The 17,389-nt window shown below is 39.6% G+C and overlaps 1 protein-coding gene across 1 annotated transcript; it reads right to left on the bottom strand.

The window, feature by feature from the left end:
- Nucleotides 1-15,980: 15,980 nt before the first annotated feature.
- Nucleotides 15,981-16,900, bottom strand: LOC131303684 (uncharacterized). Its single transcript, XM_058330671.1, has one exon. The coding sequence runs from the start codon at nucleotides 16,654-16,656 to the stop codon at nucleotides 16,228-16,230; it is 429 nt and encodes a 142-aa protein (XP_058186654.1). The 5' UTR covers nucleotides 16,657-16,900; the 3' UTR covers nucleotides 15,981-16,227.
- Between the last annotated feature and the right edge of the window lie 489 nt (nucleotides 16,901-17,389).

Genomic DNA, 17,389 nt, shown 5'->3' with positions numbered 1-17,389 from the left:
CCTTTCTTTGTGATGATCTGAGGGAGAAATGTCCCACCGCTAAGGCTGTCTCTTCTGATCTCTTGTATCTTGATCCTTCCCGGGAGGACTTACTCCTTGCTCACGAGATAAACATGCTTGACACATCGGGTATCTACTATGAAGATCCATTGGCAAAACCTCTCACCGCGAAGGAAATGGATGCTGAAGTGGATTACTTGTATTCTTTGTTGGCTAAACAGGATGTTTATGAACCAATCTTTCAATCTTTGAAGAGTTGGAGCCCATGGAAGCTACAATTGTCCCTACAAATTCTCCATGCCTTGATCTTCTCACAGCTAAGAAAATGCACTACAAGAAAAATGAAAATTGGTGACGAAAAAGTGGCGATGAAATTTAATTTCGTCAATAAATGAGTATATTTGGCGACGAAAAAATAAATTCGTCACTGTTTTAACAGCTTCAGTGACAAAATAATTTCGTCATCAATTATACTTGTTTAGCGACGAAAAAAATATTTTCGTCACCAAAGGGTACTCATTTGGTGACAAAATACATTTTTCGTCACCGAAAGCTTAAAAAAGGTGACGAAATTATTTTTCATCACCAAATGTGACCAATTTAGTAATGAAATATTTTTTTCATCACCAAATGCTTAAATTTGGTGACGAAAAATAATTTCGTCACCATTTTAACGCTTACAGTGACGAAAAATATATTTCGTCGTTAAATGGGTACCTTTCGTGACAAAATTTATAAATTGCGCTTTGTCACTAAATATATTTCTGACATAACTCTTTACTAAAAACTCTGATTGAGATAATTCAAATTGGGTTTGAACAATAACTCAATTGCCTACAACTTTCATGTTTATCAAAATTGCTAATTTTAATGTTTAAAGGTTCAAAATTACATTCAAAATATATTTTCATGTTAAACATATATGTTATATATTAGATATTTCAAATATTTATTGAAAAGTGTGTGTAGTGCAGTTGGTCGGGGTTTATGCGAAAAACTTAAGAGACTCAGGTTCAAAACCCAGTAAGAGCAAGAAAGAAGGATTTTTTTTCCCATATGAAAACGTCTTTTGCAACGAAAAATTTCGTCACTGATTTCTTATATTGGTCACTGATGTGACCCATTGGTGACGAATTTTTTCGTCATCAAACAGCACAATAAGCGAGGGAAAAAATTCGTCACCAATTATTCACTTTTTGGCGACGAAATATTTCGTCATCAAAAGGCACTATAGGTGACGAAAAATAGATTTCGTCATCAGGTAGGAATCCTCGACAACCTTTAGTCGACAAATTTTTTTTTGTCACCTATATTATTTGCGACGAAAAATATTTAATTTGTGACGATTTTCATTCGTCACCCAATGTAATTTTTCTTGTAGTGATGGATGGCGAGGTAGATTCCTTACACTCTTTGTTAGAAAAACAAGATGCATGTGAGCCTAATCTTGAGAAGTTACCAATCATAAAACTAATTGATTTTCTTGGTGTTGAGGATGTTGATTTGGTTTACAATCTTCTTACAGTGGAATTTCTCAACAATTTGAAAATTGATTTATTCTGGAATATGCACTTGGTGGAACTCAAGTTTATGAAACGAATTCGACAATTGCTCTACTCTAAGTATCTTATCTTGTGGCATGGTCGAATTCAATTCTTGGCAAAGAGTTTAGAGTTAGGTGGTATGTTCATTGTGATAACTTTTGATAATGTGATAAATGTTCGAAGCCCACGTGTGGCTGAACACTCTTTCTTTCTCTCCCTCTCTCTATCTCTTTGCTTTTGCTCTTTTGATGGTCCGGTATAGCCACCCGTTTCGAACTTGAAGTTGTTGCATGACTTGCTCTACGATGCTTTGAGTGAGAAATGGGGAGAAAAGTAGTACCTATTCAATCACGTGACGATTTGGTAGATTTAATTTTACTTGTCAGTTGTTCGGCCCGGATAACACGAGCCGGGCGGTACTAATGTCATTTGCTTCTTAGTAGGTAGTTGGTTCTTAAGTCTTTTGCAGCGTAAGCATGCTACCATACCAGCCTTGGTGGTTTAGGTCTAAAAGCTATGGTGAGTGAGGCATTCAAGAGCCCTAAGCATGGGTGCAATTACGTGTCGCGGTTGTAAGACCAAGAAAGCCCCAGTGATGATCTTGTGTGACTAGCTGTGGTTCCGATGGAGGAGCCGAAAGAGTGAGCCTTGGACGCAGTTCCAATGATGAAGGGAAGCTATGACAAGAAAGCCTTCAACTTGGTCGAGGTATATGGGGGTTGACATTCCCTCAAGAGGTACAATCTTTTGTTCTTTCCCTCTTAATACTGTTGTTCTCCATGCTATGAGGACATAGCATCGTTTTAGTTGGGGGGAGGGATACATATGTTCATGAGACTTGTCTCATTTTTCTGTCTTTGGTAAAATTTTCAATTTTTTTGTGTAATTCTCCCTTGTTAGTAGTAATTTCTCCTGATAGTACTTTAATTATGCTCAATTATGTTAATATGGCAAGAATTGTGTATCCCATCGAATTTGGTTATATGTTTGAATTCATGTCATATGCATATATATGAACATTGATGAACAAGTTAAGCCTAAAAATCAAGTCAAGTGTTATGCATCGCTAGAGTAGAGATTCGTTTCATAAGCATCCCATGCTTTTCGTTCTCCCATTCCGCACTTGCGTACATAACACCTTTTGTGCATGCTTAAGTAGTGTTTATATCTTTCATGCATCTTATTGGAGTTGCTAGCGTACTTAGGAAATGATTCAAGGCATTTTTGTTTGATTAAACCACATAAGAGTCTCATCGTCCTTGTTTTGAACCACAGTCCGAGTCTCTTCCATTGTTCAAACTTAGGTAACCGGATGATTGGAGGGTTGTGTGGAAGTGCGTTTTCAATGTTTCAAGGAGGTTTGAAGTGGTGTGAATATGATAAAAGTGGTTGAGATATAAAAAGGCGAAGAGTTGGTATGTGATTCTCTATCTCTCCTCTCCCACTACAAAAGCTAAGGCCCCAAATTTTCATTTCCCTCTCCAAAGCCCTCGAAATTGGCCCATCAATCTCTCTCTCACTATAAATCTCACCTCAAATGACCCTATTCCTCAAAGAAAATCAAAGAGAAGCTATGAAAGAGCAAAATCATAATCGAAAGAGGGTTGCATACTATGATGAGAGGATTGGTGTGACCTCCGGGTAAGCTTACATTCCGGATGAGGAAGAGTCCGATGGAAAGGGGGAGCTCGAGGCTCAATACCATAAGGAGCCGGATGAGGATGACGACTATGTGTTGTTGAGTTGGTGGTAGTAGTTTTTCTTTATTTCTTTTTCATAACTTTGTTTGGTGTTTGGCCGATATGTGGCCATGCCTTGTGTAGTTTAGGGTTGATAGTGGCCAAGGGTAGATGAACCGTGCAAGTATATGGCCACTATATTTTTGTAGTCCCTTTCCCTTTGTATCCAAGGTCGTTATAAGCTAATAAAGTCATCCATTGATCTTTTGTACGCTAATTAACTCCGTTTGATGCATTGTCAATATCTATTATTACTTAAGTCGTGATATTCCTAGTCTTTCCATATTTGTCAATAATTAGCTTTCCTTTCTTTCTTAGCGCTCTTTTGATAGCATGCGTAGCTTTTTGTCTCTAGCTATTGCATTTACTCGCTAGCGCTTGTCATGGGATGTATCTTGTATCTCATTGTGTGAAAAGTCGAATAAGAGCGTATCCTTGTGAGTTTTGGAGTTGAAACTCGTTGTGGTGCATACATGCTTGACTATTTTAATATGGCATAGTTTGTTAGTCCTAGTTCATGGCATATTTGTGCGTGGATTGCATATGGTCAGATTTGAAGGGGTGTTTTGGACTCTTGCCTAGTTGTAGTAGTTGAGCATAGTTTTTGTATCTTGAATCTCGGGAAGATTGCATAGTTTAGTTAAATACATTTTGTTCTAGTTTGCTAGGGACTAGCAACGTTCAAGTTGGGGGGTGTGATAAGCACCCAATAATGCATATTCTTGGTGCTTAAGTCCTCTAGTATGTTATGTTTATACATATATATTGTCGTTTTTATGCGATATTGCACGTAAGGTACGTTTTTGTGTATTTCAGGTAAAACGTGCTAATAAGGCGGTTATGAACGCCAAGGAATGTTCTGGATGCAACCAAGTGCTCAAGGTCACGTGCCACCCCGTTGTGGTGCCCAAAAAGTCATGAAGAGATGGTTTGGAGGTTGGTCGGATCGCCCAAGGGTCAAGGGAATTGAAGGAGAAGTGAGGATTTTACCAAAGCAACTCATCTTCCGACCAGCTGAGGGTAGAATTGTCATATCTTTTGATGTACAAAGTACTTTTGATTCAAACCACTTGGGTTAGAAAGTAGACTCGTCGAGCTTTCCAACGGTCCAAAGAACACCCAAATCCGAGTTCGGGAGTGTCCGGAGCGAGCCCGTGAAGTTGCCCAAAAAATCTGTCCAGTCGGTACCGGTACCTCAAAAACATGGTACCGGTACCTTGGTGCTAAAATGGAAGACAGTTGGATTGGTACCAATACCTCATTTTTGACGTACCGGTACCAATGCCCTTCGACCAGCACCTTTTTTGCTGAATATTTCAACCTTCCATGTATGAAAAGTCTCTACTTCTAGTATGTTTTTGGGTATTTTGAAGGCCTTTTTGTCCATTGTAAGGCTGATTTTATAAGTCCTATAAATAGGCTTGTATGCCATTTATGAAAGGGAGGCCATTAGTTAGTTTTAGGCCTAGTTTTCTAGTTTTTGCTCTAGGATTTCCATTGTTAGTCTTTCAACCTTTTCAAGTTATTTTCTTCAAGAACTCAAGTAAGTTTAAGTGTTTTGATGTTTTCTCATATATTTATGTTGTAGCTACTTGTTAGATCTTCTTATAAATCAAGTTTATTTTCGTTTTCATCGGTAAATCATGTTTTCAATGCTTAACTTTTTTTCTAGTCTTTTTATTATGAGTGAGTAGTTAATCGGTTTGATCATGGGGTGAGGTTCACCCTATGGATTAGTCCATTAAATGGTTTCTCTTAACTTTAGCTTAATCTCAAGGTTTTGAATGAATTAAACCCATGATTTCTAGCTTTGATTCTGGGGCTGGTGGCTTCTTTGATCAATGAAGTCTATCGCCTTGTGCTACGAGCTTGATATTCCTATGCGTGCAAACGATCCTTTTTCGTCTATCACTTGCGTTAAATGAGTCCAATTTGAATTAGAGCTTTGAATTAAGTTATAAGTAGTCTTCAGCTTTTAATTCTTCTAGTGGAATCCGAACGGTTTCGGTCCACTCATGAGTTAGATGAAGGAACCGTTTGACGACTAAGTTGTGGGTAATCAATCCCTTTGACTTGACCATTTCCAATCTAGTTTAATTCCAAGTTTAAATATTGTTAATCGAATCAAAAACCAAAGTTGGCCGCTTGAACGCCACAACTCTTTACGCAACTTCTATTCCAAATTCGCTTAAGAAGATTTCTCTGTGGGAACGATTCCGGTCTTACCGGTTATTATGCTTTCAACGACCTAGCCCTACGCTTGGGGTGTGAACCTTTCCAAGAGATTAGGTTGTGACGAAGCAATTAGTCTCGTTGATCTGTATTTTCTTTAAACCCTCAATTACCCTCTCTGTTGGGTCCTTTCCGACGTCCTCGATAGTCGGTTGATCCGGGACTTCCACCGTATGGACATGGTGGGCATTTTGGATTCTCTTTACGATGGACACCAAGCACTTTTGAGCTTACTTCTGGTTACCCTTGATCTTTTCAATCCCATTGGATCCCGGGAACTTTACCATTTGATGGAAGGTGGAAGAGACTGCCCTTATTTTGTGTAACTATGTTATCCCTATAATCATGTTATAGGAGGATGGCACATCCACCATTAGGAAGTCAGTTCGTAGTACCACTGTGCCAGCCCGAACAAGCAAAGTTACCTTTCCTAATGGCCAAACTACTCCTGCCCCGAATCCGACCAAGGGGGTTACTGACTGTACCAAATCTGCTTGAGTCAATCCCAACTTCTTGAATGCATCGTAATATAGCACCTCGGTGCAACTTCCTGAATCCACCAGGATTTCTTCCATGTCATATTTCCCAACTCGTAGGGTTATGACTAAAGTATCATTGTGAGGTACCTGGGCTCCTCCCAGATCCTCATCCGTGAAAACTATGCCCTCGTTGCATGTTTCTTCGTCACGCCCTCTTTTCTTTCCCAACCGCATCACGTGTTGGTCATGTTTGATTTGTCTCTAGAGTAATCTCACTTCATTCTTCGTATAAGGCTCGGCCAATCCATGTATCATATGGATTATACCCTTTGGATTCTACTCATAATCTAATTCCATTGCTTTTTCTTTATCCTTGGGATCTTCCTAGATAAATTCCTTGAGATAACCTAGCGAGACCAGATCATCAAGGTGCCTTTTAAACATCTCACAATCCTCAGTCATATGGCCCCAATCCTTATGGTAGCTGCAGTGCTGATTCATAGCACGTTTTGTATTTTTATCTCCACCAAGACTTGGGGGCCACTTGAAGTAAGGCTGATTCTTTATTCGATAAAGAATCCTATGGATGGGCTCTTTCTAAACCATGGTAATGGAAAAGAAAGATTTGGGATCAGGTGCTTATTTATTCGGCTCTCTTTTAGCCTGCCCATAGTCCCTCCTCTCTCGATAGGTTTTGGGCTCTAGCTTGTCTGCTTTCTTTGCAAGGCCTCTGACTTGCTCAGCAACTACCTTGCCATCTTCCAGGAGGATGTCATCTTTGTTCCTGGCATGCTGCTCTATCCGTTCCATTAACTTTGTCAGTGTTCTCACTGGACTCATGTTCAAAGACTTACGCAGTTCTCCCCGAACAGGCAACCCGGTTTTGAACGTGGCTATCGCGTATTCCTCACTGCAACCTTCAATCTCATTGAAAGTTTCCCAGTATTTTTTTGCGTAACTTCTGATCGGCTCATCCTCGTCTTGCTTCATAAAGGAGAGGCTCTCAAAAGTTTTTGGAGCTCTTCTGCTTGTTAAGAAACAAGCAGTGAATTTTTCAGCCAACTGCACCCATGTTCGGATGGAGCGTGGTCCCAACTTATGGAACCAAGACAAAGCTACCTTCCCCAAACTCGATGGGAACATCTTGCACATAATTGCATCGTCTCCTTCATGCATGAACATTGCCTGTTGGTAATGCTGTATGTGTGCCACGGGGTCAACATCTGTTTCGTAGATAACGAATGTTCCGTGTTTCACTCTGCTCGGCAACCTAGCCTCCTATAACTTTCTTGCAAAAGGGGAGGATGCAATATTCCTTAATGCTTTTCGTGCTGCTTCTCGTGCAGTCATGGTTTCATCTTCTGGTCCCTTCGTTTTGTTGGATCTAGTCCTTTTCCAATCAGAATCAGGTCTCTCGTACCTGTCCCTATGATGTTTTCTAGTCCCATTCTCCTCAGGGGTAGAACTTCGGCCCCTGCTCCTCCTCCTTTTTTAAGAAGCCCTTCTTCGTTCTGGTGTTCGGCTCTCACTCCTACTCCACTCTTTTCGTGGAGAAGCTTTGTGTCGCCTTAGGGTTGGACTTCTGCTTCTGCTCATTCTTCCTCGTGAAAGGGCTTCTCTGTATTTTACCATAGCATACCCGTTGCCCCTGGAATTTCTTCGAGACAGTTCGGAGTCCTTCGGGTGTTCCCAGATCCCCTCTAGCTCCCTGATCTCATGCTCTCATTTTTTAATTAGACGACCATACTCCTCGATTTCTTGCCTCTTTTTATCGAGGACATTTTCGCTGTAGTGCACACTCTTGGAGTGTGCAACCGATTCATCCCTTCGGTGGGATTTACTCCTTCTCGTGGATCTCGAAGCCGTCCCTCCCTCTCTGTTCTTAGAGTTGTCATGAACAGTAAGGGGGGCGGCCCTTACTCGTGGTCCTCCTGTGTCCGCCTTCGGGCTTTCCCGGAGTCTCAGATCTCTGCCTCCATCTAACAGACTTTTTGGATCATGTGGTGTTGCTGGATCTATTTCCACCATGGTCGTTTTTCAAAGGGAACTCTTTCGTTTCCCACAGACGGCGGCAATTGTAGGGGGATGAAAACAATTGGCGCCTAGAACTGCACCAATTGGCAACGGCTACTTTTGCCTCTACACCGGAACCCTAATTCGTCGTCGGAACACTAATCTGCAAAACAGACAAGGGGTGAGCGCACCTTTGCCTCTCGTGGCAAAGGCCCTCCGATGCCTAAGTTAGTCTCACGTACTAGCAATAGAACCGTAATTATCAGTAGGAAAACAATATGAATGCCTCGTATTGCGTACCTTTTACCTTTAGGTTTACCTTATATTTATAGATTCATGGATGCTTGCTGCCCAAGTATCCGTGTTGCCCTAGATTTCCTACCTCGTATAGGAATCCCAGGATACCTTGGATTCTCGTTCCCTTATCAGTTCATTACTTTAGTCTTTATAGGACTCTTTTCCATAACAAGCCATACATCCCATTCCCGTTGGGTATCTTTTCCAGGTCCTACATTCTCGAGATCTTATTCTTTAACGAAATACCACTGTTTCTGGACCCTTCCAGAGTGTTCCCTTTACTCCAACATTTGATTGGATTTCTTCCCTTGTTCGGTTATCTTATCGCCGAACAGACCGCCTAGACCAGTCACTTCACATGCAACTGGTCCTCTATCAATTATTTGGACCACTACCCTCTTAGGAGCTCTCCTCCTGTTCGTCCTTCTCTTTGCCGAACAAGCTACTTGGACTAGCGACTTCTCATGTCACTGTTCCTTTATTAGTCTCCTGGTCCAATAACTTCTCATGTTAACCGGACCTAGACCCCGTACAACCTTCCTGGACCAATGACTTCTCATGTTACAGGTCCATATTGCCGAACACAGTCTAGCACGGTGGCTGTCCCTATTATTGTTATACCATGATCCCTCTTACCACGTGTTCAGGCCCTCCTTAGGCCTGTTCGGGGATACCTACCTACATAACCTAAGTAACCATTTGCAGTTAAGGCATTTTGAATTTGATTCTTCCACAACATATAATTGTTTGCATCTAATTTGGTAGTTACAAATGACTGAAAATTAGAGACTAGAAATACCACGGCAGTAGGCATAGTGGTAGATTCTGCCATTGTTGATTTATGAACCTATTCTAGAATAGAAATACCAAGGCAGTAGGCATAGTGGTAGATTCCGCCATTGTTGATTTATGAACCTATTCTTGTAGTACAAGAGAAACTGAATCAAGCAACTTCTATAACCCTAGGATCGAAGATGATCAGACGTGTATCTTCACAAGCTTTGATACCATGAAGAAAGATTGAAACTGAATAAATCTATTGAATAAAGAACCAGAGAGAAACAGAGAGAAATCGAGTGAATTTCATTTTCTCTGGAGTTGTTTTTCTGAGTCTTGACTTTCTATTACAGATCACATTTATATCACACCAACTAATAAATGGAACTATTACCAAAACTAACGGCAACTCACAGACATACCACAACCTAACTACTCAAAAATTACAGATGGAAATACAACCAATACAACTGAAAATACATCCTAACTAAATTGTCTTCACACTAACAACCGAGGTACACTATTTGTGTCTTTAAGGATGGTGTTGAAATTAAAGTAGCTAGTCAAATGTCATTGAAATCATGTATTCGACAATCGGGTCCAGATGAAACAGGATTTTCCATACCTTAAACACGAAAAGAGAACCAACGGCCATGCTATCAATAAACAGCTCCATTGCACGCAATTTATATTATATATATATATATATATATATTTGTCAAGGATAATTAATTAAAAAGGCTAAAATTGAGAAATGAATGCCGGGAGGACGATGTGGGGTGCCTAAACATTCCTACTCATAATAGTAAATCCCCTAACCCATCTCTGTTTTTGCAAACCCCAAATGAGAGTCAATTGCAAACCACGTTTTAAAGAAGAATTTGCTCAAACAGGAATAAAAAGAGTTAAAGCCGTTGTCATCGCAAAACAACTTTAACAGGTGACTTGACACACTTGAATTCAATGTTAGGTGGCAACTCTTGTTTTCAAATAAAAGCCTGAGTCGCAACTGCAAATTCAAAATTAATAATTCGTCGTATTTAAAAGTCAGGATTTTAAAAGCCCAAAGTGGGTAGGCGACTGCCGATAAAAATCGGGGCGTGACAGAACTCAATTCTTTTTTAACTTGGTACAAAATGGCTAGAACCTTATCCATATTTATACTACTTCATGGAAGGTCCTATATATCTTCTTACAAGATAATATATAGGTAGTTTCTATTTACACATGTGATTTTTACTTACAACTTGTATGGATTTCTCAAGGATGTTCTAGATCTCTTCTAGAAGCTAGATATTCTAGAACTTCTAGAACTATATATTTATATCTCCTCCAATAATATCTTCAATCTTGGGCTTGTTTATTGGGTTTGACTTGAGTTTTATTCATTGGGTCAAATTACTAAATCTAGTTAGTTTATAATCTTCAACATAGTTTAATTGCACAGTTTTTGTCAGCTTATATTGCCGAACTCTTTCCAAAGAAGGAAACATAATAGTACTAATCAATTAGGAATGAGAAAAGCAATTTAATTACTCCCTTCATCCCAAAATATTGTGCATGTTTTCTTTTTTGAACGTCTCAAAAAATTGTCTATATCTTTTAATGTATAATATTTTATATATTCAATATGGATCTTGTTTGATAGATCTCAATTAATTCTTTTAAACAAAAATTTTGAAATTTTAAAAATTTTATAGATTGTGAGATATAGATAATTTTTTGTGACATTCCAAAAAGAAAACAGGCACAACAAATTGGGACGGAGGGATTAATACTCAGTTATACTTACCCCCCCCCCCCCTCTCTCTCTCTCGCTCTCTCTCTCTCTCTCTCTCTCTCTCTCTCAGATCTCTCCCCCTGAACTCGGTGTGTTCCACATTGATTTTGTTTGCGGGACGCTGATGCCAAGTGACAAAGGCTTCTTCCGATCTTCCTCAACAAAGCAGTCCACTTGCATACTCATCATTTAGATCTTCCTCACGACATACTTTTCTATCTGATCTTCCTGTAGTTCCATTGTTATTATCAGGCCAGCCCCTTTCTCATTGCTCTGGGTGACGCATAGATTCGTGCCCTGATGAGGTCGTAGCTTATTGGGATGGAGGTAGCAGTTGATGTCGTCATACGGTGGGGTGTGCATGGCTGCTATGGTGATTGAGGTTCCGGGCCGCGGTCTTGAGTGACGTTTTTGGGCTGCTGATTTTAAGGGTGTGGGTTTGCTGTAGGTTTTTTTATTTGTTACTCCCTCTGTCCCTTTATTACAGTCCAGTATTCCATTTTGGGCTGTCCCTTAATAAGTGTCCATTTTGTAAAGTTAGTGGGTAAAAGTTGATGAATTGTCTATTTTGTCCCTAAAAGTAGATTCTATTTTGAAAAGTTAGTGAATAAAAGTGTAATGATGATGGGTAAGTAGGAAAAGTGGAGGAAAAAGTTGATGTGAAAGGTATAATGATGATGTCTTTTTAATAAGTTGAGTTACGAAGTAGGACATTTAAAAAGGGACGGAGGAAGTAATATTTTTGTTTCTTCCTATTTTCTCTCCCATTGCGGGGGCTTCCCTCACCCCTACATGGGTGTTTTGTTGGTAATTTATTTGGTGTTGCGCTGATTGGCGATATGCTTCATCTGTTTTACACATTTGGTTGTGTGAGGTCCTGGATGTTCTGCGTGGTGTTTAGGCCTCCTTTGTGGATGGAGGTAGCAGTTGATGTCGTCGTACGTTGGGGCGTGCATAGCTGCTATGGTGATTGCACTACTACAATAAACCATAAAGATCACAGCAATTGACCGTGATTGTAAGTTTTCCATCCTCACACTCCTGATACCGTGATGGATCTAAGTGTGATTGTAAGTCACTCTCTTTTATCACGGTTATAAACCGTGATTGAAAGAGAGAAACAATCACGGCCAAAAGGCGTGATCGTTTCTCTTATATCACGGTTATAAACCGTGATTGTTTCTCTTGGGCGTGATCATTTCTCTTTTCTGGGTGTGATTGTATGTCACTTTAGATCACGGTTTATAACCGTGATTGAAAGTTCAAAATAATCACACCACAATAAACTGAGATGAAAAACCATTGCGCTTGATCTTTTCTTTGTATTTATTAAACCATCTTTTCTTGTCATTGCCAAGTTTCGAACCCACGCACCCTTAGTTGATTTCCCAAGCCCTTACCACTAAACTAGCCAAGAACTTCTGTTACATTAAGAAAACAAAAATATTTATACTTACTTCCTAAAGTGTGAAAACTTTTTTTTCCCCTTAAAATTTGTTGAATTTTTTGAAATGCAATTAACATGATATTAAAATATAAAAAAAATACATATATAAACATATAAAAATACATATATAAACATTGTTTAAAAAATTTTAAAAATACGACAACAGATCTTTTGGCAATCAAAATTAGTTGTTGGTCACCAAAAACTTTTCTTGGGGCGAAAAAAAAAGTTTACCTAATGTGTCAAACGTATACTTGGAAGACATCCAAAATAACTAAATTTCACTATTACAATAAACCATAAAGATCACGGCTCGCCCAAGTGAAAATCGGGCACTAATGGAATAGTCCGCCCATCGTCGAAGAAACAACTAGGCATTGGTGAAACCTAGTTGTGGGATTTGTTTTCTCTCTCACTCTCTCTCTATCTCTCTTTGGGTGTGAAGATGGATGAAACGTAAAGATTTTTTGGGATGAGTGTAATTAGGGCTTATCTTCTTATCTTTTGTAAAAATAAAAAAAAACTTTTCGAAGTTCTTAAACGACATCGTTTTCTCACATAACTTTTCAAAATCTGCCTAAATGAGTACTAGCCCGCTCACGTGAAAATTCAGACTGCACGCCTAAATAGGTAGGCTTTTTATCTCACTGCAAGAGTGAGATCATTTATCTCACTTTTTTTTTTGCGCTAAAGTTTTTTATCAAGCTACAAGGGTGAGGTCATTTCTCTTTTATCTCGTCACAAGAGCAAGATCTTTTATCTCATTCTTTTCCGCCCTAAAATCTTTTATAACGCCACAAGGGTGAGATCTTTTCTCTTTTTTATCACGCCACAAGGGTGAGGTCTTTTCTCTTTTATCTCGCCACAGGAGCGAGATTTTTTATCTCATTTTTTTTCTGCCCTAAAATCTTTTATCACGCTGCAACGGTGAGGTTGTTTTTCTTTTATCTCACCGCAAGAGCAAGGTCTTTTATTTCGTGCTAAAACCCACTTTTTATCTCAGCTTTGGACTTAAACTGAGATAAAAAAATTTAAGCACCACTTTTTATCACGCTTTCACTGAAAACCGTGATCTTTGTAAATCTCCTTAGCATGATGCATATCTATTATTGTAGTAGTGTTGTGGTTCCGGGCCGCAGTCTTGAATGACATTTTTGGGCGGCTGATTTTAAGGGTGTGGGTTTGCTGTAGGATTTTTATTTGTTAATAGTTTTGTTTCTTCCTATTTTCTCTCCCGTTGTGGGGGCTTCCCTCACCCCTACATGGATGTTTTGTTAGTCATTTATTTGGTGTTGTGCTGATTGGAGATATGCTCCATCTGTTTTGCACATTTGGTTGTGTAAGGTCCTGAATGTTCTGCGTGGTGTTTAGGCCTCCTTTGTGGACGGAGGTAGCAGTTGATGTCGTTGTACAGTGGGTGTGCATGGCTGCTATGGTGATTGAGGTTCCGGGCCGCGGTCTTGAGTGACGTTTTTGGGCGGCTGATTTTAAGGGTGTGGGTTTGTTGTAGGTTTTTTATTTGTTAATGTTTTTGTTTCTTCTTATTTTATGTCCTGTTGTGGGGGCTTCCCTCACCCCTACATGGGTGTTTTGTTGGTCATTTATTTGGTGTTGTTCTAATTGGAGATATGCTCCATCTGTTTTGCATATTTGGTTGTGTGAGGTCCTAGATTTTCTACATGGTGTTTAGGCCTCCCTTGTGGACTGAGGCAGCAGTTGATGTCGTCGTACAGTGAGGTGTGCATGGCTGCTATGGTGATTGAGGTTCCGGGCCGTAGTCTTGAGTGACGTTTTTGGGCGGCTGATTTAAGGGTGTGAGTTTGCTGTAGGTTTTTTATTTGTTTATGTTTTTGTTTCTTCCTATTTTCTCTTCCATTGTGGGAGATTCCCTTACCCCTACATGGGTGTTTTGTTGGTCATTTATTTGGTGTTGTGCTGATTGGAGATATGCTCCATCTGTTTTGCACATTTGGTTGTGTGAGGTCCTGGATGTTCTGCGTGGTGTTTAGGCCTCCTTTGTGGTTGCTATATCGTCTCTCTTGGAATGGCTTCCCGTTCTATGAAGTATCTTATCATTTGGTAAAAGGAAAAGATACATACGCAATTATTCCGCCCACCCCCCGTTCTCTCATCATCGCCCTCCCTCTCTTTCTCTACCCAATTTTAAGAATTTAAAGAAAATATAAAAAATCTAGAAAATTAGGATTGATGATTTGGAAGCTTGAAGGCACAAATACAATTGCAGCATCTCCAATGGAATAGCCAATTTATGATCATTAAAGGGTAGTTTTTATGTAAATAGGATCCACTTATAGATTCATAAGTGGTCATTAGTTTATTGAGTGGATGGTCACCCCAATGGACTAGCTAAGTCTTATTGTATAAAAGGAAAATTCTAAAATCGGCCCACTGGGCTGACAATAGTGAGTGTGTGAATGCGTATTAAAGAGTATAAAAAGTACACAGAAATACGTATTTTTCTTGTCTTATAGTGTCCTTATCGTCAGCCCAGTAAGCTGACAATAGCAAGATCGTTGTATAAAACAAAACAAAAACAAAAAATTAGCAATGACAATATTAGAATTGGGATTAAGAAATGGTCAACATCCTATATTTGAACAAAGCAACGTGATTTAGGCTTAAGCAATGGGCCCACAAAACTTATTGACTACATATATAGATGGCCAAATTTAGAGGACGATCTATTGATTTATAGGATTATGGGTCAATTTAACTAGTCCATTGGAGCTAATTTTTGAACACTCACTGTAAAAAGTTTAGCTATTCATACTAATGAAGGTCTTATAGGGTCCATTAGAGATACTTAAAGAAAAACTTTTTAATGGACTAGGGTATGTATAAAGGGGAGTACTTTTTGGTATGTATAACTTTTTGAGGTTGATTCACATTTTTGTCTTCTAAAATTGCCACAACCCAAAAATATATTTTACATTTCAAATAGCCTTTACACCTAATAACTAAAGGTCAGAATGGTAAAAACCCGAACCCTACCCCACGTTCACCATAAGGAACTAACTCAGTTTAGGTTCCCACTTTCCCACAAAGTATTCTATTTCTCTATCTCCACCACGGCAGATGCAAGCTGTATCTATTTAATTTTCCTTACGCGCGGAGGTTCTTTGATTCCGGAAACGGCGAGGCAATCTGGCGATCTAACGACGGTGGGGCGATCAATTTTCCAACCATATATGGTCCTGACTGCTCCGCTCGCACTCTGTATGATGGCTTTGATAATTTATTATTTTGACAGCGGCGACCCATTTCCTGCAGTCCCAACTGCAGCGCTCAAACTCTACCGTTTCCAACGGTGGCAGTTCCGTTTCTTCTTAATTGTATGTATAAGGTGTGTTAATTTTTTTTGAAGTAATCCATCTTGAAACAGTTGAAAAAACCGGAGAATCACATTTTGGAGCCCCTCTCTCTCTCTCTGCAAATTCAACTAACTTGAAGCATGATGTTAAAAGTCCGTATCCAGCCTTAAAAAACTGAGAATCACTGATTGAGTTCAACAGGAAATAACTCGCGTGGCGGTGGAGGCTGGACATTAATTAGCATGGTAGCGCGTGTGCAAATTAAATTTTGACAAAATAGCTAGGTAGAGAAAACGGATAAATGCACCCGTACAATCCATGAAATAACTCGCGTGTGCCCTAGCCTCAAGCATATATTATATATTATAGTTTCATTTAATGATCACGGCATATGTCACATAATAACCTATATGGTGAGTGAAATATATATCACCATAGTACATTAATTATGCATTACATGATACTCAAAATATGATACCGATTATTTTATTGTAAAGTGAAACAACCACATAAATTCGACCAATTCTTGCGTACCCATTGCCATGGAATATCGCGTATCATAATCTGCCATTAGATTAAACCTCACTTCATGTCTCCCAAATGCTCTCCAAACCGGGCCTCCACGCGCTGCCGCACCCCCGCCGCCCGTCCCTCGGCCTCGGCACCCTTCCCGACAAAATCTCCTTCAAATACCGATCATTACTGTTACCGGGGATTGCCCTTTGCTTCTTCCTCATCGACCGAGACTTGGCTGGCATCAGGAAGTATATCTTGCCACGTTGAAGCTCTGCCTCCGGCGGCACGGACACGATTTTCCGGCGAACGCCGTCGGGGGTAGGCGTTAACAAGGGTGTTTTCAAGACGTGGTTTGGGTGAGAGTCCATCAAATCGGCTGCTTGGATTGACGTGCCATGTATCTCTTGGAGGCGGCCGTTGGAGTGTACGATTCGGATTACCTCGAGTGATCCGAATGGAAGAATGCACGACATGCACCTCCTCATGGTGTTGATCTTCATGGCGCTCTCTCTCTCTCTCTCTGAGAAGAAACATGGAGGAGAGGAGGGAATGGGGTGGAGAGAGAAGTACTCAAGGGAGAGTTTTTCCCATTTCAGTATTGCATATATAAGTGGGAACTATTGGGCAATGATGTTTACTTTTCCCTCATAGTAAACCCATGTAGGGCTCTTAATTAGTTAAGGAAAGCTCTAAGTACAAAAATAACCTACTTTCATGTATAATTGTTTGCATTTTTTCACCAAATTAAAGTACTCAATTCATACTTTAAATTGGCCCCACTCTATTCAATAATTGCCTAGAAATTAAATGTTTCTCTGTTCCTAAACAAAAATGTCAGGATACGGGAAAGATATCCATGAAAGTATACGTAAAAGATAAATGAATGGCTCAAATACTGTATCTGAGCTGTCAATTTCTCTTTCATGTACACGTTCATGGATATCTTTCTTGTACCGTATCAATCCTTGTTCCTAAAAATTACGGTTATTAAAAGAAGTTCTAATATGATTGATTTGATGATGCCTCGTTTGTATTCATGATTCGGAACTAATCTGGTTGGTGGGCCAAAATAAATTAGCTAAAATTGGGTTTTATTTTTATCAATAAAATAGAGTCGGGATGCAAATAACTGGATGATTTGTTAACCTCGAGAGATTAGGTCAAGTGAGCATGAGAAAACAGATTAAGTGCTTGTCCACATGAAGTCGTATATTCAAATCCCACAGAGATCAA

The sequence above is a fragment of the Rhododendron vialii genome, chromosome 10a (genome assembly GCF_030253575.1).
Source record: "Rhododendron vialii isolate Sample 1 chromosome 10a, ASM3025357v1".
Taxonomy (NCBI): Eukaryota; Viridiplantae; Streptophyta; class Magnoliopsida; order Ericales; family Ericaceae; genus Rhododendron; species Rhododendron vialii.
This window is presented reverse-complemented; position numbering and strand designations above follow the sequence as displayed.